Source organism: Artibeus jamaicensis, unplaced genomic scaffold (assembly GCF_021234435.1).
Source record: "Artibeus jamaicensis isolate MK-2021 breed Jamaican fruit bat unplaced genomic scaffold, CSHL_Jam_final contig_468, whole genome shotgun sequence".
Taxonomy (NCBI): Eukaryota; Metazoa; Chordata; class Mammalia; order Chiroptera; family Phyllostomidae; genus Artibeus; species Artibeus jamaicensis.
In genome coordinates this window covers 2,224,532-2,248,617 of record NW_026521846.1, presented here as the reverse complement: position 1 = coordinate 2,248,617, position 24,086 = coordinate 2,224,532, and the positions used below count along the sequence as shown (strand labels likewise).

The 24,086-nt window shown below is 35.8% G+C and overlaps 1 protein-coding gene across 1 annotated transcript in view; it reads right to left on the bottom strand.

Moving 5' to 3' along the window:
- ZFAND4 (zinc finger AN1-type containing 4) overlaps nt 1–24,086 on the bottom strand; it is a 237,270-nt gene that overhangs the window by 207,542 nt on the left and 5,642 nt on the right. The window contains exon 2 of the mRNA XM_053667383.1: nt 12,736–13,038. Within this exon, the coding sequence (XP_053523358.1) occupies nt 12,736–12,919 (184 nt within the window). The 5' untranslated portion in view covers nt 12,920–13,038. The remainder of the gene's footprint in view (nt 1–12,735; nt 13,039–24,086) is intronic.

Genomic DNA, 24,086 nt, shown 5'->3' with positions numbered 1-24,086 from the left:
AAGGGGGAAAATGGCAATGAATAAGTACCTATTAATAATAACCTTAATTGTAAATAAATTAAATGTTGCAATCAAAAGACATAGGGTAGCTGAATGGATAAGAAAACATTACCCATACATACGCAGCCTACAAGAGACCCATGTCAGAACAAAAGACTTACACAGACTGAAGTAGAAGTGTTGGAAAACATATTCCAAGCAAATGGACAGGAAAAACATGGCAGGGTACCAATACCTGTATCAGACAAAATAAATTTCAGAACAAAGTCCATAAAAAAGAAGACAAAGAAGGTCATTACATAATACTTAAAGGAGGGATCCATCAAGAAGATATAAACATTGTATACATATATGTACCAAACATAGAAACATCCAAATATATAAGGAAATCTTGGAGGACTTAAACATATAGACAGCAAAACACTTTTAGTAGGGGATTTTAACACCCCACTTTCAACAATGAATCGATGTTCCAAACAAAGAATAAATAAGGACATTATGGCACTGAACAATGCACTACATCAAATAGACTTAAATGATACATACAGAACCCTGCACCCCAACGAAGCAAAATATGCATTCTTTCCAAATGCACATGGGACATTTTCAATGATAGACCACATGGTAGGACACAAAACAAGCCTCAACAAATTCAAGAAAACTGAAAACATATCAAGCATTTTCTTCTATCACAATGTCTTGAACTAGAAATCTGTATCAAGGAAAAAATTAAAAAAGGCAGACTGAATAAGATGTTATTGAAGAGTGAATGGGTAGGAGGTTCTGGCCAATATGGAAGTACAGGCAGAAACCCTTTGCTTCCTTGCACAATCAAAAGAAGGACAACAACCAAACTAAAATCAATAAATAACCAGAAAAGCAAACTGTATGGAACTCAGACAACCAAGAAATTAAAAAAAAAATCAATCAGAACAACCAGACCAGTGTGCCAACACCAAGAAATAAGGCCCAAATGAAAGAACAGAGCATAACCTCTGAAAGAGAACTAAATGATGAGGACATAGCCAGCCTATCTGTTGGAGAATTTAAAGCCCTGGTAATCAAAATTCTCACAGTTCTGATTGAGCTTGGTCAAAAATGACAAAACAAATGAAAGATATCCAAAATGAAATAAAGCAAAATATTCAGGGAACCAACAGTAACAGGAAGGAAACTAGGACTCAATGCAACAATTTGGAACAAAAAGGAAAAATAAACATCCAACCAAAACAGACAGAAGAAACAAGAATTCAAACAAGTAAAGGGAGACTTACATAATTAGTAAGCATCAAATAGGGAGAGAATAAAATGGTATAGAAAATAGAGGATCAAAGAACTTACATGTACAACCCATAGACATGAACTAATGGGGGAGGGTATGCTGGAGGGTTGGGGGCATAGGGTGTTAGGGAGAAAAAGGGAGAAAGAAGTGGGAAAACTGTAATAACATAATCAATAAAAAATACTTTAAAAAGTGAATGGGTAAACAATGAGACCAAGGAATAAATCAGAAACTTTCTGGAAACTAATGAAAATGAACCCACAAAAACCCATAATCTATGGGACATGGCAAAGACAGTCCTGAGAGGGAAGTTCATAGCAACACAGGCCTACCTAAAAAAGATAGAAACATTTCAAATAAACAACCTAACCCTATACCTACAAGAACTAGAGGAACAATAACAAACAAAGCCCACACCAGTTGAAGGAAGAAAACAATCAAGATTAGAGCAGAATTAAATGACATACAGACTAAAAGAACAATTCAAAGGATCAATAAATTCAGAAGCAGGCTCTTTGAAAAGATAAACAAAATTAACAAGCTTTTAACCAGACTCATCAAGAAAAAGGGGAGAGAACCCAAATAATTAAAATCAGAAATAAGAGAGGAGAAATTACAACTGATACCACAGAAATACAAATGATTGTAAGAAATTACCTACAAACAACTATACTGTAAGGAATCTAGAAAATGGGCAAATTTATAGAAACATATAATCCTCCAAAAATGAGTCAACAAAAACTAGAAAGCCTGAATAGACCAGTAAGAGCTAGCAAAATTGAAGCAGTAATCAGAAAAGTTCCTAGCCCACAGAAGCCCTGGATGGAATAGCTTCACAGGAGAATTTTACCAAACATTTAGGAAAGAGCTAACTCTGGTTCTTCTCAAACAATTACAAAAAATCCAAGAAGACAGAAGACTCCCATACTCTTTTTATGAGGTGCATATTATACTAATTTCAAAACCAAATACAGTCACAAAAGAAAGAAAGAAAACTACAGGCCAATATTGCTCATGAACATAGCTGCTAAAATTCATAATGATTGGCAAACCACATCCAGCAATATATTAAAAAGATCATATGCCATGATCAAGTGTATGGGATTCATGCCAGGGATGCAAGGATGGTACAATATACACAAATCAATAAATATAACACATCACATAAATGAAAGGTAAGAGAAAAATAACATGATCATATCAATGGATGCTGAAAAAGCATTTCAAAAAGTACAGTACCCATTTATGAAAAAAAAAACACTCAGTAAAGTGGGAATAGAGGGAGCACGCCTCATCATGGTAAAGGCCATATATGATAAACCATCAGCCAACATCATACTCAACAGGCAAAAAATAAAAGCTTTCCCACTAAGCTCAGGAACAAGACAAGGGTGATCCATTTTCACCACTTCTTTTCAACATAGTACTGAATGTTCTAACCACAGCAATCAGACAAAAAAAGAAATAAAAGACATTCAAATTGGAAAGGAGGAAGTAAAACTGCCATTGTTTACAGATAACATGATAGTATTCATAGAAAACCCTATAGACTCCACCAAAAATAAAACTACACAAGGTATGAAATGAATTTGGCCAAACTGTGAGATACAAAGACAACATTCAGAAATCAAAGGCATTTCTGTATACTAACAATGAAATATCATAAACAGAAATTAGGCTAAAATCCCATTTAGTACAGCAACAACAAAAAAAGTACTTAGGAATAAACTTAATGAAGGAGGTAAAAGACCTGTACTTGGAAAACTACAGAACACTGAAAAAAGAAATTGAGGAAAATACAGCCTTGGCTGGTGTGCCTCAGTGCATTGATTGCCAGGCCTGTGAACCAAAGGGTCACCAATTCAATTCCCAGTTAGGTCATATTCCTGGGTTGTGGGCCAGGCCCCCCAACAGGGGTGTGTGGAAGAGGCAACCATACATTAATATTTCTCTCCCTCTCTTTCTCTTTCCCTTCCTCTCTCTCTAAAAATAAATAAATAAAATCTTTTTAAAAATTGAGGAAGATACAAGTAAGTTTACAGGAGCATACACTGTTCATGGATTGCAAAAACTGACATCATTAAAATGTCCATACTACCCAAAGCAATCTATGGATTCAAGGCAATCTCTATCAACATATCAATGACATATTTCCCAGAACTAGAACAAATATTTCACTAGAACAATATTTATGGTTCCAAATTTACTTGGAACCATAAATGACCCTGAGTAGTTGCAGCAATTCTGAGAAAGGACAAAGTAGGAGGGATCACCATACTTCATATCAAACTATATTACAAGGCCACTGTAATCAAAACAGTCAGGTAATGGCATCAGAACAGAGACGTAGATCAGTGGAACAGAATAGGGAGCCCAGAAATAAATCCATGTTATTATGGTTAATTAATATTTGTCAAAGGGGACAGAAGCATAAAATGGAGTAAAAATAGCCTGTTAAAAAAATGGTGTTGGGAGAACTGGACAGCTAAATGCAAAAAAAAAAAAGAAAGAAACTCAGTCACCAACTTATATCACACACAAAAATAAATTCAAGGAGGATAAAAGACTTAAACTTAAATCATGACACTATAAAAGTTCTAGAGAAAAACATAGACAGGAAAATCCCAGATATCCAATGCAAAAATATTTTCACTGATATATCCATTAGAGCAAGGGATATAAAGGAAAGCACAAACAAATGGAACTTCATGAAATTAAAAAGAATCTGCATGGCTAAAGTAAACATCAACAAAATGAAAAGGGAACCAACTGTATGGGAAAATATATTTGCCAATGATACCTCAGATAAGGGTTTGACCTCCAAAATACATAAAGAACTCACATGACTTCACACCAGAAAGACAAACAATCCAATTTAAAAAATGGGAAAAAGACCTGGACAGGCACTTCTCCAAGGAGAACACATAGAGGGCCCAGAGATACATGAAAAAATGCTCAATATCACCAAACATCAGAGAGATACAAATTAAAACCAAAATGAGATACCACTTCACACTGGTGAGAATGGCCATCATAAGCAAATCAACAAACAAGTGCTGGTGAGGTTGTGAAGAAAAGGGAGCCCTATTGTACTACTGGTGGGAATGCAAACTGGTACAACCACTGTGGAATATGGTATGGAATTTCCTAAAAAAAAAACTAAAGATGGAACTGCCCTTGGATCCAATGATCCAACTGCTGGTATTATACACTATGAATCCCAGAACACCAATTGAAAAGAACCTATGCACCTCAATGTTCATAGCAATGTTATTTACAATAGCCAGGTGCCGAAAACAGCCCATCAGTAAATGAGTGGATCAAAAAACTGTGGTTTGCCAAAACTGGTGTGGCTTAGTGGATTGAGTGCCGGTCTATGAACCAAAGGGTTGCTGGTTCAATTCCCAGTCTAGGGTGCATGCCTGGGTTGAGGGCCAGGTCCCCATTAGGGGGCACATGGGAGTCAACAGCACATTGATGTTTCTCTTCCTCCCTCCCTTATCCTCTCTAAAAATAAGTAAATAAATAAATTTTAAGACCCCTCAAAACTGTGGTTCATATACATAACGGAATGCTACACAACATGAAAAAAAAAAGGAACTTTTACCCTTTGCAACTGTATGCGTGAAACTGGATAGTATTATTCTAAGTGAAATAAGCCAGGCAGTGAAAGACAAATACTGTATGATCTCACCTACAAGTGAAAGTTAATCAACAAGAAACAAAGGAGCAAAACATAACCAGAGACATGGAAAAAAGGAACAAATTGACAATGACCAGAAGGGACAGAGACGGGGATAGCCAGCGGGGCGGGAAGGGGAAGGTGTAAGTCAAGGAATGTGAATAGAGGCCTCATGGGCACAGACAATGAGGTGGGGATTGACTGGGAGTGGTGGTGGGGCAAAGCGGGGGAGAGCAATGGGGAGAAAGGTGGGACAACTGTAACTGAACAACAATTTAAAAAGTATATATATTGAAGAATATATATATATATAGAAATAGTATGAACTCGATGCCAATAAAATTCAACAACTAATGAACAAAATCCTTGAAAGACAGAAGTTCCCCAAGCTCATTCAAAAAGAAAAAGATAAATTGAATGGCCCTATATTTACTAAAGATATGGCTTCATAGGTGAGGATATATACTAATTTTACTCTCTCTTCATAAAACTGCAGAAGAAATAGTCCCAATTCATTCTATGAAGACAGTATTATTACCTTACACAAAAACTGGACAAAGACATAACAAGATAAAATCAGTATCCTCCCTGAACATGCATATAAATATCCTACACAAAGTTTTAGCAAACAGAATTCAACTACAAATTTAAATAATAAAGCATGATCAAGACAGGTTATTTCCAAGAATGCTGGTTTAATATTTTAAAACCCATTCAGTGTAACTGAACCTTTAAAGGAAAATATAGGAAAACAATTTTGTGAACTCAGACAAAAATTTCTTAGATATGACATCTATATCCATATTTTTGATAAATTTGATATAGCAAAATTAAAATTTCTACTCTTCAGAAAAGACACTGTTCAGAGAATAAAAAGACAATCTTAGCAAAACATTTATCTAATTAAAGACCCATATTCAGCACATATGAAGAATTCTCAAAACTCAACAATAGGAAAACAACCTGATTTTTTTAATGGGTAAAAGTTGAATACACACTTCAACAAAGAATATATATGGATGGCAAACCCATATATATTCTCATGTTCCAATAAGCTCATGAAGATATTCAGTCTCATTAGTCATTAGGGAAACTAAAGCCACAATGAGATATCACTACAGACCTATTAGAATGACTAAAATTAAAAAGACTGATCACGCCAAGTGTTGGTAAGAATATGAAGAAAAACACTCTTTTATGCCCCTCCCCAACTACATCCCCTTCCTTGTACCCAATAGTAATCACCATTCCAAATCTGGTGTGAATCATTCTGTTTTTTGATTGTTACTGCTTTACTTCTAAATATGTGGTATTATTTCTTTTGCCCCCTTTTGACCATTACAAGAGTTATGTCTTCTTATTGGATTGACTCCTTTATCATTATGAAATGCCATTCGTTTTCTCTTGTTACGACCATTTTAAATTTATTTTTATTACCTAAATATTTTAATAATAAATAATAATGCTTTCTAGGAACAATGATTCGATTTTATTCAAGTCAATTTAGCACATATTTATTGCATTCTAAGTGCCAAATAGTGTATTAAGTAGGTACTGTGAGGCTGACCAAGTAAAGATTTAGTCTTTAACATCAATAGGATAGTACTTTGCAAGAGGAGGCACTATTTACAAGGCGCAGCAGTGATGCATAAGAAATCTATTATCGATGCATGTAATTGAATTAAATATCCATTAGTCTCTGAACCCCTCAACAGGGAAGGGGGTTTCAGTCATCACTGCAACAAATAACAAGGTATTATACATGGCAGGTCCTCAAGTAATATTTGACAAATGAACGAATGAATAAAAATGAATAAATGTCAATTAACCACCCAGTGGGCATATTTAGCCTCAGTCATTATATTTGTAAAGCCAAAAATTGTCATCTTTGTGAATTATGGCACTTTATAAATTTAAAAATAAACATAGCAGTTATTTTTATAATTTTTGTATTGTTCTTCAGTTACAGTTGTCTCCATTCCCCCCATTGTTCTCCCCTGTCCTGCCCACCCCCTCTCTCCCACATTCAATCCTCCCCACCTGTTGTCCTTGTAGATGGGTCCTTTATACATGTTCCTTGATAAGCACAGTCATAATTATTTATTTGGTGTCCATTCAGTCCTAGGCACTATGCTAATAGCTTTACATATGTAGTATTTTTTAATTTATTTTTACTGTTGACACTAATGTAGGTATCCCCATTTCTACTCCCCTTTGCCCTGCTCCTCCCAGTCCCTACTCTCCCTTCCCTCTAGCTGTCACCACACTGTTGTCTGTGTTTATTGGTTATACACATGTTCTTTGGCCAGTCCCTTCACTTTCTTTTATAAGTATTGCTACCCAGTCTTTTTCTTTTTCATTTCCATATACATGAAATATCTTTTTCTATCCCTTTACTTTTAGGCTGTGTGTGTCTTTTAATCTCTTGTAGGCAGTGTATGTGTAAATCTTGTTTTCTTCCCTGTTCAGCCATCCTATGTCTTTTGACTGGAGCACTTAATCAATTTACATTTAAAGTTAATTATTGACAGGTATGTAGTTACTGCATTTTATTGCTTTCTGATTTCTTTAGCTCTTCTCTGTTCCTTTATTCTTGATCTTTATATAAGTAGAATCTTAATGTATGTACTCCTCTATGGTTCATTTTCATTATTCACCATTGCTTTCAATTCACCCATGTTATGCGTGAGACTACGATTTTATTAGTTTCCCTGTTGTGAACTATTGTATAGAAATAGAATATGACACATATATTTACATGTACCACAATTTATCCATTCTAGTGTACTCATTTGAGTTGTTTCTAGAATTTTGACATTACCAAGAAGACTATGAACAGCCTTCTACATGATTCATTCATGTGTTTCACTTTTAAATATATTTTATATAATGATGTTATTGCCATATTTTGCTATGGATAATGTGCATTTTTTTGCCCAATTTTTTTAGGGAAAGATAAGTATGTGCATTATACATGGGTATAATAATCACATGCCATGGGTATAATAATCCCATGTATAATGGGCACAAAATATGGGTGTGCATTATACATGAATAAATATGGTAATACAGAAACACCAACTTTCTTCAGGTTAGTATTTGACTGTTATATCTTTCAATCCTTTTACTTTCAACAATTGTGGTCCTTGTAACTTTAAATTATGTCCCTTGTAAAAAGCATTTCACATGAGTTTTTTTTTAACCAGTCTATGAGTTGACTTTCAATTACCCATTTCACCTTATTGGAATTACTGATATATTTCTATTCATTTTCACTATCTTACTTCTATAATTTGGAAATTATCTAACTATTTCTAATCTCTACTGATTACTCTAGAAATTTAAATAGTCATATTTAATAAAATAAAGTCTAAAGTTAATCACATCTTTAACCTCCTCATGAACAACACTACGAGCCTTAGCCCTCTCATTACACACAACTACACCTTGACTTATATGTTATTGCTACCAGGATTTTAAATTTACTTTTTCAATCCATTATATATTACTGTTTTGTTGTTATTAAGTAAATATTTATTTAGATTCATCCACAAATGTGCTATTTTGATAACCATTCCATCTTGCATCATCAACTTCCTTTAGGAATCATTTGCCTTCTAAGATAATATCCTTCAGAAATTCCTTTGGAAGGATTTGTTGTTGGGGAATCCCAAGTTCTGTTTTTCTGGAAATGCCTTTATTTTGTCCTCAAACTTGAAAGATCAATTCAATTCTAGGTAGGGATTGCTATTTCTCTCAGCCCTGTGAGATAATGTTTCACAGTCTTGTGGTATCTGTTATTGTTAGAAAGTCAATTGTCATGCCCAGATCTTGATTTCTAATACTTTAATCCAATAAAAGGAACCAGGGCTCCCACTGAAAAAACGTTTGATACTATGACAGGGAAATATACAAGATGATCCTAGAGCACCTTGTAATAGCACAAAGTAGGTAGGAAAATAAAACAAAACAATCACAAACATGGTAGTTCAGGGGTTGGAAGAACAGATATTTACTCTGAGCTAGCTTCCCATTGTACTACCATACCAGATTTTCTCTCCTTTTGCCTCAAGCTGTGGAGTCACCAGAGATTGGGAAATGCTTTTGAAATAAACATCTGCTACACTGTCTGTTCTTAAAGAATTGTTGAAACATTGAAAAATGTATTTTTAAAAAAAGCTTTACCCAGAATTTGTGCATTCTCTTTTCAGAAATGCTCTACCATATGATCAGAATCAGAAGTCTGTTTCATTATAAATTTGAAGACATTAAAATTGTCACACCAATTATTCATCTCATCAAGCTTTTCTTGTAAAGCTTTTCTTCCTGTTCTTTATACATCACAAATGAATTTTGTAATGAGCCCAGACTGCTGTAAGACTCAAAAACATATGAATAGCATGTTTACATTAAGTATTCTATTGCCCTGGTCAGTGTGGCTCAATGGATTGAGCACCTGCCTGTGAACCAAAGTCACCAGATCAATTACGGTTCAGGGCACATGCCTGGGTTGCCGGCCAGGGCCCCAGGTGGGGGAATATGAGAGGCAGCCAATAGATGTTTCTCTCACACATGGATGTTTCTCTCCCTTTCATTCTCCCTTCCTTCCCTTCTCTCTAAAAAAGAAATAATTTTTTTAAAATTTCAATATTTTATTCTATTTAAGATTAAATTCATAAAGACTACTAAAAATCATTAACTTAAAAAATTAAGTTTGTATTTACCTGCAACTAATTAATAATTAAATACATTTTAAAAAATTCCTTAAGTATGGAAATAAAGTACACTTTTAAATAATTCGGGGATCAAAGAAGACATAAAAACCACAATGGAAAATTTTAAAATACTAGGATTTTCAAAACATAGTAGTAAGAAACAACTTCTTTAAAGAAATGGGTAAAGATTGAACAGACCCTTCACCAAGAAGACACACAGGTAACCAATAAGCAAATAAAAAGATGCTCAATATTAGGCATTATAAGGAGATGCAAATTAAAACCACGAAGAGATATCACAGGTATCCATTAAAATGGCAAAAAATAAAAACAAAAAACCCCAAGACAACACCACATGCTAATGAGAACACAGAGCAACTAAAACTTTTGGACATTCTTCACAGGAATACAAAACAGTACAGCCACTTGAAAAATGGTTTGGCAGTTTCTTATTAAGTTAAATATACACTTAGTACACAACTCAGCAATTCCATTCCTAAGTATTTACCCAAGTGAAATGAAAACCTACGTTCCCATAAAAAACTGTACATGAACATTTACAATGGCTTTAATTCATAATCACCAAAACTAGTAACAATCCAAATGATCCTTGAGCTGGAAATGAAGAAGTGAAGTATATCAATATTTATACAATGGAACACCACTCAACTATAAATCAAATGAGGTATTGATATGTGTAATAATAGAGTTACCTCTCCAATTCATTATGTATTATGCAAAAGTGAAAAAAGGTAGACTCAAACAGCTATGTACTCTGATTCCATGTACATGAAATTCAAGAAAAGGCAAACAGGGACAGAAACAGATCACTCGGTGCCAGGAGCTGGGTTTACAGGAAGAGGTGCACCACAAAGGCATAGAATTTTGGCTGGCAATGGAACTGTTCTATATCTTGATTGTGGTGGTAGTAAATGGCAGTAATGTTTTCCAATAATGACACAACTGTTGATCCTAGTTATAGGTTGAACTGTATCCATCAAAAGTTCCTATGTTGAAGTCCTAACACTTAGTACCTCAGCATATGACCTTTGTTGGAGATAGGGTCTTTACAAATGTAATCAAGTTAAAATGATGTCATTAGGGAGGGCCCTAATCCAATATGACTGGTGTCCTTATAGAAAGGAGGAAATTTGGATATAGACACACATATACACAGGGAGATCATTATGTGAGAAGACTGGGGCGACGCTTCTAGAAAGAAAGGAACAAAGAAAGGCATACTTCAGAGCAAGAAAATTAACCAGGGATAAAGAGGGGCACTCCATAATGATAAATGAGTCAATTCTCCAAGAAGACATAACAATAATTAATGTGTATGGGGACCATAAGCTATCAAAACTTATATTATAATAAATGAGACAATAATATTGGCATAGGTAAAGCCAAAGCAAGTAATCAAAAGAGCCATGTATAAAAATGTTATACATGACAGACACAAAATTAGTGAGAAAAGACTAGACTAATTCAATAACTGGTTGTAGACAGTCAATTATATAATGAAAAACCGAATACCTATTTGATACTGTATCAGTTAGAATAAAGTAGGTCATGCTCAACCTACCCCGAACCACTCCCAAATGTCAATGGCTTAAAAAATAAGAGGAAAGGAAGGTGTGAGGAGTATGGATGATGAATGGGAATATGAATTATGATCTACTGACCACTAGTGGTAGGTGCTATAGACTGAACTGTGTCTCACCAAAACTTATCAGAGACTCCCAATGTGATAGTATTTGGAGACAGGACCTTTGGGAGATAATCGGGTTTAGATGAAGTCTAAGGACCTCATGGTGGAATCAATGCCCTTGTAAGAAGAAACATGAACTCACTCAGTCTCTCTCTCTCTCGCCCTGCCCCCACTAACCCCCCACCTCTTATTCTCTTGCTCCCTCACCTCATTTCTTTATTTTCTCCCTTTCTTCTCCCTCTCCCTCTCCCTGTCTCCTCTGTGAGGACCCAGTGAGAAGGTAGCCATCTACAAGTCAGGAAACCCCTCACCAGAACATGACCATGCTGGTATCCTGACCTTAGACTTTCAGACTCCAGAACTGTGAGAAAATAAATTTCTGTTCTTTAAGCCACCCAGTCTATGGCATTTTGTTATGACAGCCGAAGCAATTTGAGACAATAGGCATTTTACATTTTAACTCATTTAATTTCCCAATTGTCTAATAACTTTCAATGCCACTGGATTTACCCTGCCAATGCTTCCTGCTACTGAGTACAAGAGGTTAGTTATTGGTGAAACAGTAAGTACTCAGAAGATCAGATACCAGTATTCTTGAGAAACAAAAAATTCCAACACTTCTTATCCTTCTACAATTTTGAACTTAAAATGGCCTGGAAGGCAATGCTAGTTACCATCTTTACAAGCAAATTCCAGGTGACTCAAAAAGCAAAGATCTATTTTATTAATTCTCTAGTCAATACTGGATTTTAAGAACTATAAAGGTAAATACTATTTATGTGAGAAATCTGCCAAGTACAAAAATAAAGATTCTAATTTTACACGAAGTAAATTATGACACTTTACACAAATAAATCACAAAAGAGATGTTGTATGATATTCAGTAACTCTACTGAAGAAACTTCAAATATATGTAAATGTAAGCCCAAAACTCTTCTCAGAAAATCTCCACATTCAAAAAGAAAAAGTTTTCTCAAAGGAAACTCAATGACTATTTCCCATTAAAAGTAACTGTAAGATATTTATGGCAGAATTTACATGTTATCATAACCTGATGGAAAACTATTTTTAAATATTATTTTATACCATTAATGTGATACCATGGATTTGCTTCAAAAATACTTGGTAGAAGGGGAATGAGGTGGGGGGAAATGCAGGAATGGTAACATGATAGCTCATGAATTGATAACTGGTGCAGCTGAGTAAGGGCTATATGGGAGTTCATTATCGTATACTTTTTAATCCCATGTATGTTTGACATTTTCTCTGTAAGAAAATTTAAAGTTATTATACACTCTTGATGAACAAATTTAATCCTTATAGCCTAAAAATAAAGAAAAATTAGTACCTTCCAATCTTTGAATTTTTGCTTTCACAGAAATAACAGCTTCCAAGGGTGAAACTCTCAGTTCAAAACATGTTCCAGTCAATGTTTCAATGAAGAGCTCCATGGTATCATAGAAAGGAATTTTGTAGTAAAATGGTCCCACATTATCTTCATTGAAGAATGGAGGATCTTTTCTGTTATCCATTACTTTGACTTTTCTAAATCCTCGGGAATATGTAATAGGCAATTATATTAAATAGTTCAAGCCAAATCAGACTTGAACATCGGTAATATATATCATTGTTCATGTTTTGAGTTTAGTACCTAAAAAACAAAAATAACTTTTTTAGCAAGCCTATCTGAAAGTCTCATTCCTCCACAAAAATCTCCTGAACAACTCTGGCCCATATCAATCTTCCAGACAACCCCAGAACTCATTTTAGTGCTTAATTTGTCTAACCCTAAACTTTATGTGTTTGCCTCTGAAATCTGAATTCCCACTCCAGGACACATGCCTGGGTTGTGGACCAAGTCCCCAATAAGGGACACTTGAGAAGCAACCAAACATTGATGTTTCTCCCCCTCTCTTTCTCCTTCACTTCCCCTCTTTCTAAAAATAAATAAATATTTTTTAAAAATAGGAATCACTAAATAATACATGAAAATTTGGGTTTCCAGAGGTTATCTATCATCAGTATGGCATTGAGATAGTTAATATTCATAATGGACATGAAGCATAATCTCTACACACAAATGGCTATTAAATAATAGAGAAAAACACAACCAACAGCAGTACTAAATTACATGTGTATAATTATAATAGGATTAATCAAATAAATTACTATTAATCAGCAAAAACTTTGTAAAGGTCGGGGTCTTGAACTTAAACTAGAGAACAGATACTAAACATATTCTTAGAAAGGCAGGTAAATCTTTTTAATAGCTTTACTAAGATATAATTTACATACCACAGAATTCACCCATTTAATGTCTAAAACTTACTGGTTTTTACTATGTTCACAAAATTGTACAACCATCACAATCTTTTTTTAGAACATTTTCATCACTTCAAAAGGGACCCTTTACTCTTAGGCATCACTCCCAAATTCTCCTTTTCCTGTTGGAATGAGGCAAACAGTAATCTACTTTCTGTTTATATTTTACATATTCTGGACACGTTACATAAATAGAATCATATATGCATAATTTTTGTGGCTGGCTTCTTGCACTTAGCATAATGTTTTCAAACTTCACCCATATTCTAGGATGTATTAATACTTCATTCTTTTTCACTGCTGAATAAATATTGTTTATCTAATTATCAGCTAATAGGCGTTTTGGGTTGTATCCAATATTTGGGTGTTAAGAATAATGCTATGTAAATATACAACTAAAATTAGAAACTAGGAAATAAAACTGTCACTGTTTGCAGATGACATGATAGTGTACACAGAAAACCCTATAGACTTCCCCAGAAAACTACTCAATCCAATAAATGAATTTTGCAAAACAGTGGGATACAAATCAATCTTCAGAAATTGAAGCAATTTTTGTACACCAACAATGAAATATCAGAAACTGAAATAGGAAAAAAATCCACTAGCTATAGCTACTAGAAAAATAAAGTAAGTAGGAGTAAATATAAGGACTTTACTCACAAGCCTGGATAAGAACTTTTTTTCTGGATTGGTTCCATCAACGTTTTCCCTGAAGAGAGCACCTTGCTAGTAAGAGACTGCCTTTTAAAGTTCTTTTGATATTGGACAATGAATGACTCTCGCTACCCAGAATCCCACAAGTTCAATATCAAAAGCATCAAAGTGATCTACTTGACCCCAAACACAATGTTTCTAATTCAGCCTATCAGAGAGTCACAAGGACCTTTAAGGCTCATTACACACAGTACTTCATGGAAAGGATTGTGAACACTATGAAAGAGAACCCTGATACAACATCATGAAAGTCTAGAAGGATGACACCATTGGAGATGTCATTATTGTTATAAAGTCATCAAGCCCAAAATAATAAACTCCTGCTGGAGAAAAATGTCCAGATGTTGTGCATAACTTCACAGTATTTTTACAGAGACAATCAATGAAACCATGAAAGAGATCTGTGGACATGGCAAGAAGAAAAAAAAAAGCAGGGTGGTAGAAGGTTTCAAGATATACATCTTAGAGATGTTCAAGAGCTAGTAGGCACCACACAAGAGGAATTAACAGAAAACATCTTGATAGAGATGAGTACATCTGAACTAGTGCCAGATGATGAGGAAGAACATATAGGAAAAGTAGTGTCAGAAAACAAACTGCTGTTAGGCAATTTAGGAGAAGGGTTCTGTTAATTCAAGACTGTTTTTGACTTCTTTTATGACATGGGCCCTTTTATGAGGACACTTTTATGATACAAGCACGAATATTAAAAAGAAAAAAAACAGAGGAAGGATTAAAAGTATATAGAAATATTTTTAGAGACATGGAAAAGCAAAAAGTCATACAAAAATTACAAAAATATACAATTACAATGTATTTTTGTAAAGTTACACTAAGTATGCCTGGCTCTCCTGCCTTCCCTTCCACCTCCTCCACCTCTTCTGCCTTTGCTACTATTGAGATAGCAAGACCAATGCCTTCTCTTCCTCCTCCTTCTTAGCCTATTCAATGTGAAGATGATAGGAATGAAAATTATTCACTTCCACTTAATGGATATTAAGTAACTGTCATGCTGTACAGTTAATAAGTTATCTGCTGTGTTCACAGGTAAGTTTGTATGAAACTCTAATGACTGTATGGCAACTGTATAAGACATTTTTACATCATCATCATAATCACTAAGTATTCATCATGTAAAACACTTTGTGCAAGACTTGTATGGAAGTGGATAGCCTATCCTTACATATGTTTAGGTGAGTGATATATAAAATTAACATGCTAGTTTTGTTTTACAACTTTGCTTTTAAAGGATGTCATTACTGTACAGTATGTGCCTCTTTCCCTCTCTTCTCTCTTCCTTCATTAGGTATAGGCTAGTCTATTGTGAAGCAATTGTATTTACTACACTAGGCTACCATAAAGCAATCATATTACTGCATCTTTGTTATCAATGCATAAATCTTTGTAAACAAATATGAATTTTTCACTTTTATTTTTTATGTCATGTTAATAATATGTATAACATCTACAATGTTTTGTATTGTAAGACAATATTGATGTAGTGTGAGGGCAACTTGCCCACGAAGTCCCCCCAACCCCCGTCTGCCACAGATGAAAGTGAAACTACCAAGACATGACCTGCTTGGTGAGGAGAGGTGGTCAATCTCTCAGAGGAGAAAAAAACCAACAGCCCCTTCCTCAATGGCTTTTATTATTGGGTTGTAATACATAGGAATACAGGTAAAGCACATCAATCAATGTCAGGCGGCAAAAATCAAACAGTAGATAACATTTCAAAGAAATCTAAGGGCTTGGTCTGAGTCAGCGTCTGTCAGGTAAGGGGGTTGCAGAAACTTTGGGAGACATACTCATTCCCTGCTTTGACCCTTATCATATGAATGAAAGCACTCTTATCAAAGCAGGTTTCACAGGATTTTGTGAATTATTTCTTTATTTCTTATGCCCAATCACCCCGGAACCCGCTCTAGCTGGAGAGGGGCTGCACCACCTTCCCCGTCATAGGTTTTTAGGCTTAAGTGGATTAGAGCCAGGAAGCACTTCTCTCAGATGGAAATGGGGACTCGGGTTATGTCAGAATAGCTGGGGGGCAAGGGTCCATCACTCCCTCTTTGTTGCAGCCCCCGGAGTCCTTCCTTGATGGCCTCCCAAGTGATCATGTCTGGCTTAGGTTGCCTCTTCTCTGAAGGGCTGTACCCACCCATCTCTGACTAACTGACCAAGCATTGGGGGCAGGGGATGAAGCACAGGCAGCACTGCTGCCATAGACAAGCTTTGTCTCCTTAGTGGCTCACAGACCTGAGGTTGCTCACTCAACCTTAGCCATAGGGGGCAATTACAACTCCTGAAACCAGGCAGAGTGGTTCCCAATAATGTAGGTACTAACAGATGCTTTATCTTAAAAACAGATGACATAAATTTACTGTATTGATAAATACACTGCAGTACTTTAAATAAATTTTTTCTTCCGTGTGATTTTCTTAATAACATTTTCATTTATCTAGTTTACTTTATTGTACTAATACAGTATATAATGCATATAATATGTAAAACAGGTATTAATCAATTGTTTATGTTACCCATATGGCTTGAGACAATTTTTTGGTAGTCAAAAGTTATATGCAAATTTTCAACTTTGTAGGAGTGGAGGGGAAGTTGGCACCCCTAATCCCCACATTCTTGAAGAAATCGAGTGTACTTAGATATACTCCTCTAAGCACTGTATAGTTTTAGCCTTCCTATTTAGTTCATTTTTAATTTATTTGTGTGGATGGTGTGAAATACAGGTTCAGCTTTATTCTTTTTCAAGTAAATAACCAGTTGTCCCAGCAACTTTTGTTGTCTCATTGACCATAAATGTTAAACATCTGGACCCTCCACTCTATTACATTGATCTATATGTCTATACTTATGCCAGTACCACTATCTTTTTAACTTTGTAGTAAATTGCTGTCCCAAGTGGTAGCAAAAATACCACTTGCAATCTTAACAAGAACTGTGTTGAGTCTTCAGGTTAACTTGTAGATTACCATCTTGACAATTTTTTGTCTTCTATTCTGATCCATGAACATGTGAGCTCTTTCACATGTTCAGTTTATTTATAACTTTTCAAAGCTTTCAAAACGAAACAATGTTTTGTTTTCAGAGTACAAGTTTTAAATTGGAAAAAAAAGTACTCCTAAGAATTTTGTCCTTTTTGAGACTATTTAAATAAAATTTTTTTAGTTTCATATTCAAATTGTTCATTGCTAATGTTTAAAAATAAAATTGATTTTAATATATTGAATGTGTACACTGCAACCTTGCTGAAGACATTTATTAGTGGATTCCTTATGGCTGTCTACAAACAAAAGCATATAATCTACAAATTGAGATTTTCACTTCTTTTTTTCCAATCTAGAGGCACTTGATTTCTTTTTCTTGCCTAATTGCCCTACAAGAATCTCTAATACAAAGCTGAAAATAAATGGTAAGAGCAGATATTCTTGCCTTATTTCTCGTTGTAGAGAAAACACATTTACTCCCTCATCATAAGGTATGATTTTAGCTATGAGGTTTTCACAAATTACATTTATCAAGTGTTTAGGTGTTTGTTTTTTTTAACCATGAGGTGTGTGGGATTTTGACAAATGCTTTTTTTCCAGAGTCTACTGAGATGATTATATGGATTTTGTCTCTTATTCTCTTAATAAGATGTATCATATTGATGCTGAACCAACCTTGCATTCCTAGGATAAATTCCATTATATATGGTATACAATCCTTTACATACAGGGGTGGACAAAAGCTAATAATACTAAATAATACAATTAATAAATAATACAATAACTCTGTTTCTCACATACTTACAACTGTAAACCTATGTTTTCCCACACCTGTATATTGCTAGATTTAGGTTGTTAGTATTTTTGAGATTTTTTTTTGTGCCTAAAAGATATATTGATCTAGTTTGTTTTTTATTTTATTAATTTTTCAGTTACAGCTGACATACATTATGTTAGTCTCAGGTGTACAACCCGTTGATATAACCTACAAGTGATCACCCTGATAAATCTACTACCTACCTTATACCATAAATAGTTAGTACAATACTACTTAGTCCCTATGTCGTAGTTTAAATGCTCATGACTATCCTGTAACTACCAATTTGTACATACTTCTTATTCCCTTCACCTTTTTCACCCATTCTCCCAAATGCCCTCCCCTCTGGCAACTGTGAAAATGTTCTCTTTATCTAAGAATCTGTTCCTGGTCTGTTTGTTCATTTATTTTGTTTCTTAGACTCTCTATATAAGTGAAATCATATGATATTTGCCTTTCTCTGATGCTTCACTCAAAAAATACCTTTGAGATTCATCCATGTTGTTGTAGATGGCAAGATTTCATTATTTATTTATTGTTCAAGTACAGTTTTCTGTTTTTTACTCCCATCCCAGCCCATCCCCCCAGTGCTCCCCACCCACCTCCGAGATTTCATTTTTTACGGCTGAGTCATATTCCACTGTACATATGCACCACTTCATCTTTACCCAGTCACTTATTGATGGACACATCGATTGTTTCCATATCTTGGCTTTTGTAAATAATGCACAATGAACATATGGTTATATATATCTTTTCAATTTAGTGTTTTTCTTTCTTTGGATAAAACCCAGAGAGGAACTGCTGAGATAAATACCCAGAAGCGGAATTGCTGGGTTCTTCCTTGTCTTTTGTTATATAGCCTTTGTTTTAATGTCTATGTTGTCTAAGTATTGTTACCTCAGTTTTTAAGTTTCCATTTTCATGAAATATCTTTTTCCATTCCTTTACTTTCAAACTGCATGTTTTTCCATCTGAAGTGAATCTCTTGTAAACAGTATATGCAAAAGTCTTATTTTCTTAATCATTCAGCCACAGTATGTCTTTTGATTGGAGCATTTAATCCATTGGCAGTTAAAGAAATTGTTGATAGATGTGTATTTATTGCCACTTATTTGTATTTTTTATATTTTTCCCTTGTTTCTCTGAAAGAAAACCCTTTAACATTTCTTATGATACTGGTTTGGTGGTGATGAACTCCTCTAGCTCTTTCTTGCCTGGGAAGCTCTTTATTTGTCCATTGATTCTAAATGATAGCTTTGTCAGGCAGAGTAATCTTGGTTGTAAGTCCTTGCTTTTCACCTGTTTGAATATTTGTTTCAATACTTTCTGCCCTACAAAGTTTTGGTTGAGAAATCAGCTGACAGTCATGGGGAGCACCCTTATAGGTAACTAACTGCGTTTCTCTTGGTGATTTTAACATTCTCTCTTCATATTTAAACTTTGGACATTTTAAGTATAGTGTCTTGCTATGGGTGTTTTTCAGTTCATCTTGTTTGGGATTGTCCGTGCTTCCTGGACTTCTATGTCTATTTCCTTCACCGGGTTAGGGAACTTTATTGTCATTATTTTTTCAAATAGGTTTTCAATCCTTGCTCTCTTTTTCCAGCACTCACATAATGGGAATGTTGATACACTTAATGTTGTCCCAGAAGTTCCTTATAGTAGCCCCATATTTTAGGGGGGTTTGCTTCTCAGATTGGGTGTTTTCTGCTTCCTTATATTCCAAATTGCTGATTTGATCCTCTGTTTCATCTATTCTACTGTTGATTCCCTGTAATGTATTCATTTCACCTATTCATCTGACTGGTTTTATTCCTATCTCCATTGTTGAGTTTCCTATTCCTTTGTTGATATTCTAAGTTCGCATACTTGTTCCCTAAGTTCATTGAGCATCCTTACAATCAATGTTTTGAACTCTGCATCTACTAGATTGCTTGTCTCCATTTTGTTTAGTCGTTCTGTAGTTTTGTTCTATTCCTTCATTTGGGATATGTTTTGTTGTCTCCTCATTTTGGTTACCTCCCTGTGATTGTTTCTATGTATCAGACAAAGCTGCTACATCTCCCAGTCTTGGTACAGTGGCCTTATGTAGTAGGTGTCCTGAAAGGACCAGTGCCCAGCCTCCCTAGTCACTTGATCTGGGTGCTCCAGGTGCACATCCCACCCCCTGAAGTGTGGGCTGTGTGCACCTACCTGTTGGTTGAGCCTTGATTACTATTGGCATAGTTAATGGGAATGATTTACTCCCCAGGCCAATCAGCTTCGGGGACCGGGTAAGATCACTGTGTAGAATCTGCTGTGCAGAGGCTGACCCCACCAAGCAGGACTTGCTTTAGTGGGCCTCTGGTACTCAGTTGAGCCCCGCCTTTGAGTGTATCACTTGTGGATGTGGCTGGGTGGTGCTTCAGCATGGTCTAAAGCTGTACCCTGGGGCCTCCTGAAGGGCGTAAGTTTAGACACTACCTGTGACCTACCCAGGGCCACCCAGCATGAGCTACAAAGCAACCTGCGGGTGGCTGCTATTTGTGTTGTGCTTGGAGGTGTCTGGGATTAGGCCAATCTATAAACCAAAACCAGCTGCCATTAGTCAGGCCTCAGACCACCTCGCAAAATGTAGAAGTCATTCTGAGACAGACCATTTGTATGGAAAAGTCACTGGAAGTGGGTTGGGGGGGCCCAATAGGTATGGTGGGGTCTAGGGAATCACCAAGGTGGGGCAAACAGTGTTAGCCAGCATGATGAAGACTCAAATAGGGCACCCACCTACCAGCTATGTGGAGCAAGGGCTCAGCAAAGAAACAATGGCCTCTTCCAGCACTTCTCTATGGGAGAAAGCCACCTCTTCAGCTCTTGCTCTGATGCCAGACAAAAATTCCTCTCTATATGTCTCTGGAGCCTTTCAAGCAGCTGCCCCGCTCTGAAGCTCAGGGCAAGTGAGTGCAATAAATTTGTGCATGGGCCCTTTAAGAGGAACACATGGGATTTCAGCAGCCCTCCATCTCACTCAGCCACAATCTGTTTTCACGATTAGTTATTGGGACTTCTTTTCCTGATACTGGAACCCTGTGCTGTGGGGCATGGTGTGGGGAGGAAGCCCTCATCAGGAGGAACCTCTGCATCCAAGATATCCCTCCCTCAATTTTTAACCACCATACGTGGGTGTGAGACTAGCCAGTTCTGTCTTCACCTCTCCTACTACTCAAGACCTGGTTGTTTCTTCATATTCTTAGTGGCAGGACTTCTATTCAACTAGATTTCAAATGGTTCTAAATGATGGTTGTTTTGTAGTTTAGTTGTAATTCTGATGTTGCAAGTACTGCATTTACCTCCTCAGCTCTCTTGACCAGCTTGATCTAGTTTCCTTTGTGTCTTTTTCTGGTTTTGGTATCTAGGTAATATTCGCCTCATAAAGTAAGTTGACAATATTCCCTATAGGTGGGTAAACTTTTCAACCTGTTTGCTTATGTTATCTAAATGCATCAATGATTTGAAAATGAATTCTTCCAATATTTATGGAGGTATCAATTATGTACCAACCACTAAAGATACAATGCTTTTCTTTTAATGCACTTTACTAATTCCCATTCCTGTACCCTTCCCCCCTTTGGCAACCATCAGCTTTTTATCTGTATCCATTGTAATATCTATATATCTTCTTTATCCATTCATTTATTGATGGTTATCTAGGTTGCTTCTATATCTTGGTTATTATAGTAATGCTACAATGACATAGGGATATATATTTATCTTTTTGAATTAGTATTTTTGTATTCTTGGATAAATACCCAGTAGTAGAGTTGTTGGATTATACAGCAGCTCTGTATTTTTTGAGAAATCTCCATACCATTTCATATAGTGGCTGCACTAATTTACATCCCCATGAGGAAAGTAGGAGTCCCTTTTCTCCACATCCTTATCAGCACCTATTATTTGTTGATTTATTGATGATAGTCATTTGGACACATATGAGGTGATATCTCATTGTGGTTCTGATGTCCATTTCCCTTAGTGATGCTGAGCATCTTTTCACATGTCCGTTGGCTATCTGTATGTCCTGTTTAGAAAATGTCTATTCAGGTCCTCTGCCCATTTTTAATTGGATTCTTTGAGGGGTGGGTTGGTGTTAAGTCGTGTGAGTCCCTTATATGTTCTGGATATTACCTTTTACCACATGTATCAGTTGTAAATATCTGTTCCCACTCACTGTCTTTTTATTTTGTTGGTTTCCACTGCTGTGAAAAAACTTTTTGTCTGATATAGTCCAGACATGGGTGAACTTTTTAATGTATTTCAAAGTGAGTAAAGCCTCAGAATGGAAGAAGGATATCAGTAAGTGTAGGTGAACAGAAAATGAACATTAGGGAAGTACAAGAGTAAAGAAGAAAAATCAGTGATAAATTAACTTTTTTCCCCTGAAGAATATATCACTGAAGTCACTGCAGTTTCAGAGCAATATGTTTAAAAGAGCAGTTATTTTTAAAGACTATGGTTTTATTAGAGCCTTTTCTGGTTACTCACCTTGCACCTCTACATTTCCATCATATATTGCACCAATCACAGTCAATTTCGTTCTTTATGTGGCTTTCTTACTCTACTAAATTGTAAGCTACTTAAGAGACAGACCACATCTGATTTACTGTCCCATTACCTAGCACAGTGTTTTGTACAAATCAGTACTCATTAAAGATTTGTTCAAAAGGGTAAATGAAAGGGTAAATGTTCAGTCTCTCAACTGATCCTCAGAACGAAACTGTGATATAGATAATGTATTATCCCTGATTTAGAGATGAAGTGTTTGGTTATGCTCCAAATATTTGTTGGCTTCCCATGGGAATGTTATGATTCATTCCAAACCAAGTACACTGAAGTTTATTCAACTCATATCATACAGACACATACAGTGATTTCTGCAGTAAATTTTTATAGCACTAATTGGGCGCATAATTAATTAATTAAGAAACCTGAATTTCACTGTGCAAACTGCAAATAGTCCTGAAGAGATGGCATCACAGGAAAAAAGGTTGTTGCCCTGACTGGTATGGCTCAGTGGACTGGACATTGTCCTACAAACTGAAAGGCCACTGGTTCAATTCCCAGTCAGGGTATATGCCTGGGTGTTGGGTCAGGCCCCCAAATGAGAACCTGCAAGAGGCAAGTGATAGATGTTTCTCTTACACACTGATGTTTCTCTCCCTCTCTTTCTCCCTGCCTTCCTCTAAAACTAAATAAAATCATTTTTTAAAAAGTTGTTGCTGGCAACACAGTTATTTTGAGTGCTGTTATATATTTATCAAAATAATGAGTAATAAATATAAGAATACAAAATACTGTGCTAATAATATTGTAGTGACAACAGTAAAAGGCTATTGCACTTAAATATAAACCATATAAATGGCTGTACTAACAAGGTTTTGTTTCTTAGATTTTTAAAGATTTTATTTATTTATTTATCTTTAGAGCAGAAGAGGAGAGAGGGAGAGAAACATTAATGTACAGTTGCCTTTCCTGGGTCCCCTGCTGGAAACTGGCCTGCAGGGAACCAGCCTGCAACCCTGGCATGTGCCCTGACTGGGAATCGAACTGCAACTGTCTGGTTCGCAGGCCCATGCTCAATCCACTGAGCTACACCAGCCAGTGCCACGTTTCTTAGATTTTTAATACATTGAAATGCCCCAAGGAAAAATGACTTTGTATGCAGCTAACCCGACCCCTTTTCCCCCTCACTGATACAACTGCTTTCATACTATAATTTTTGATAACATGGATTCTTAAGAACATACTTATCATGCTATATTAAATAAAAATGTACTACAGAACTAGCAGTATCTATTCCCCCAA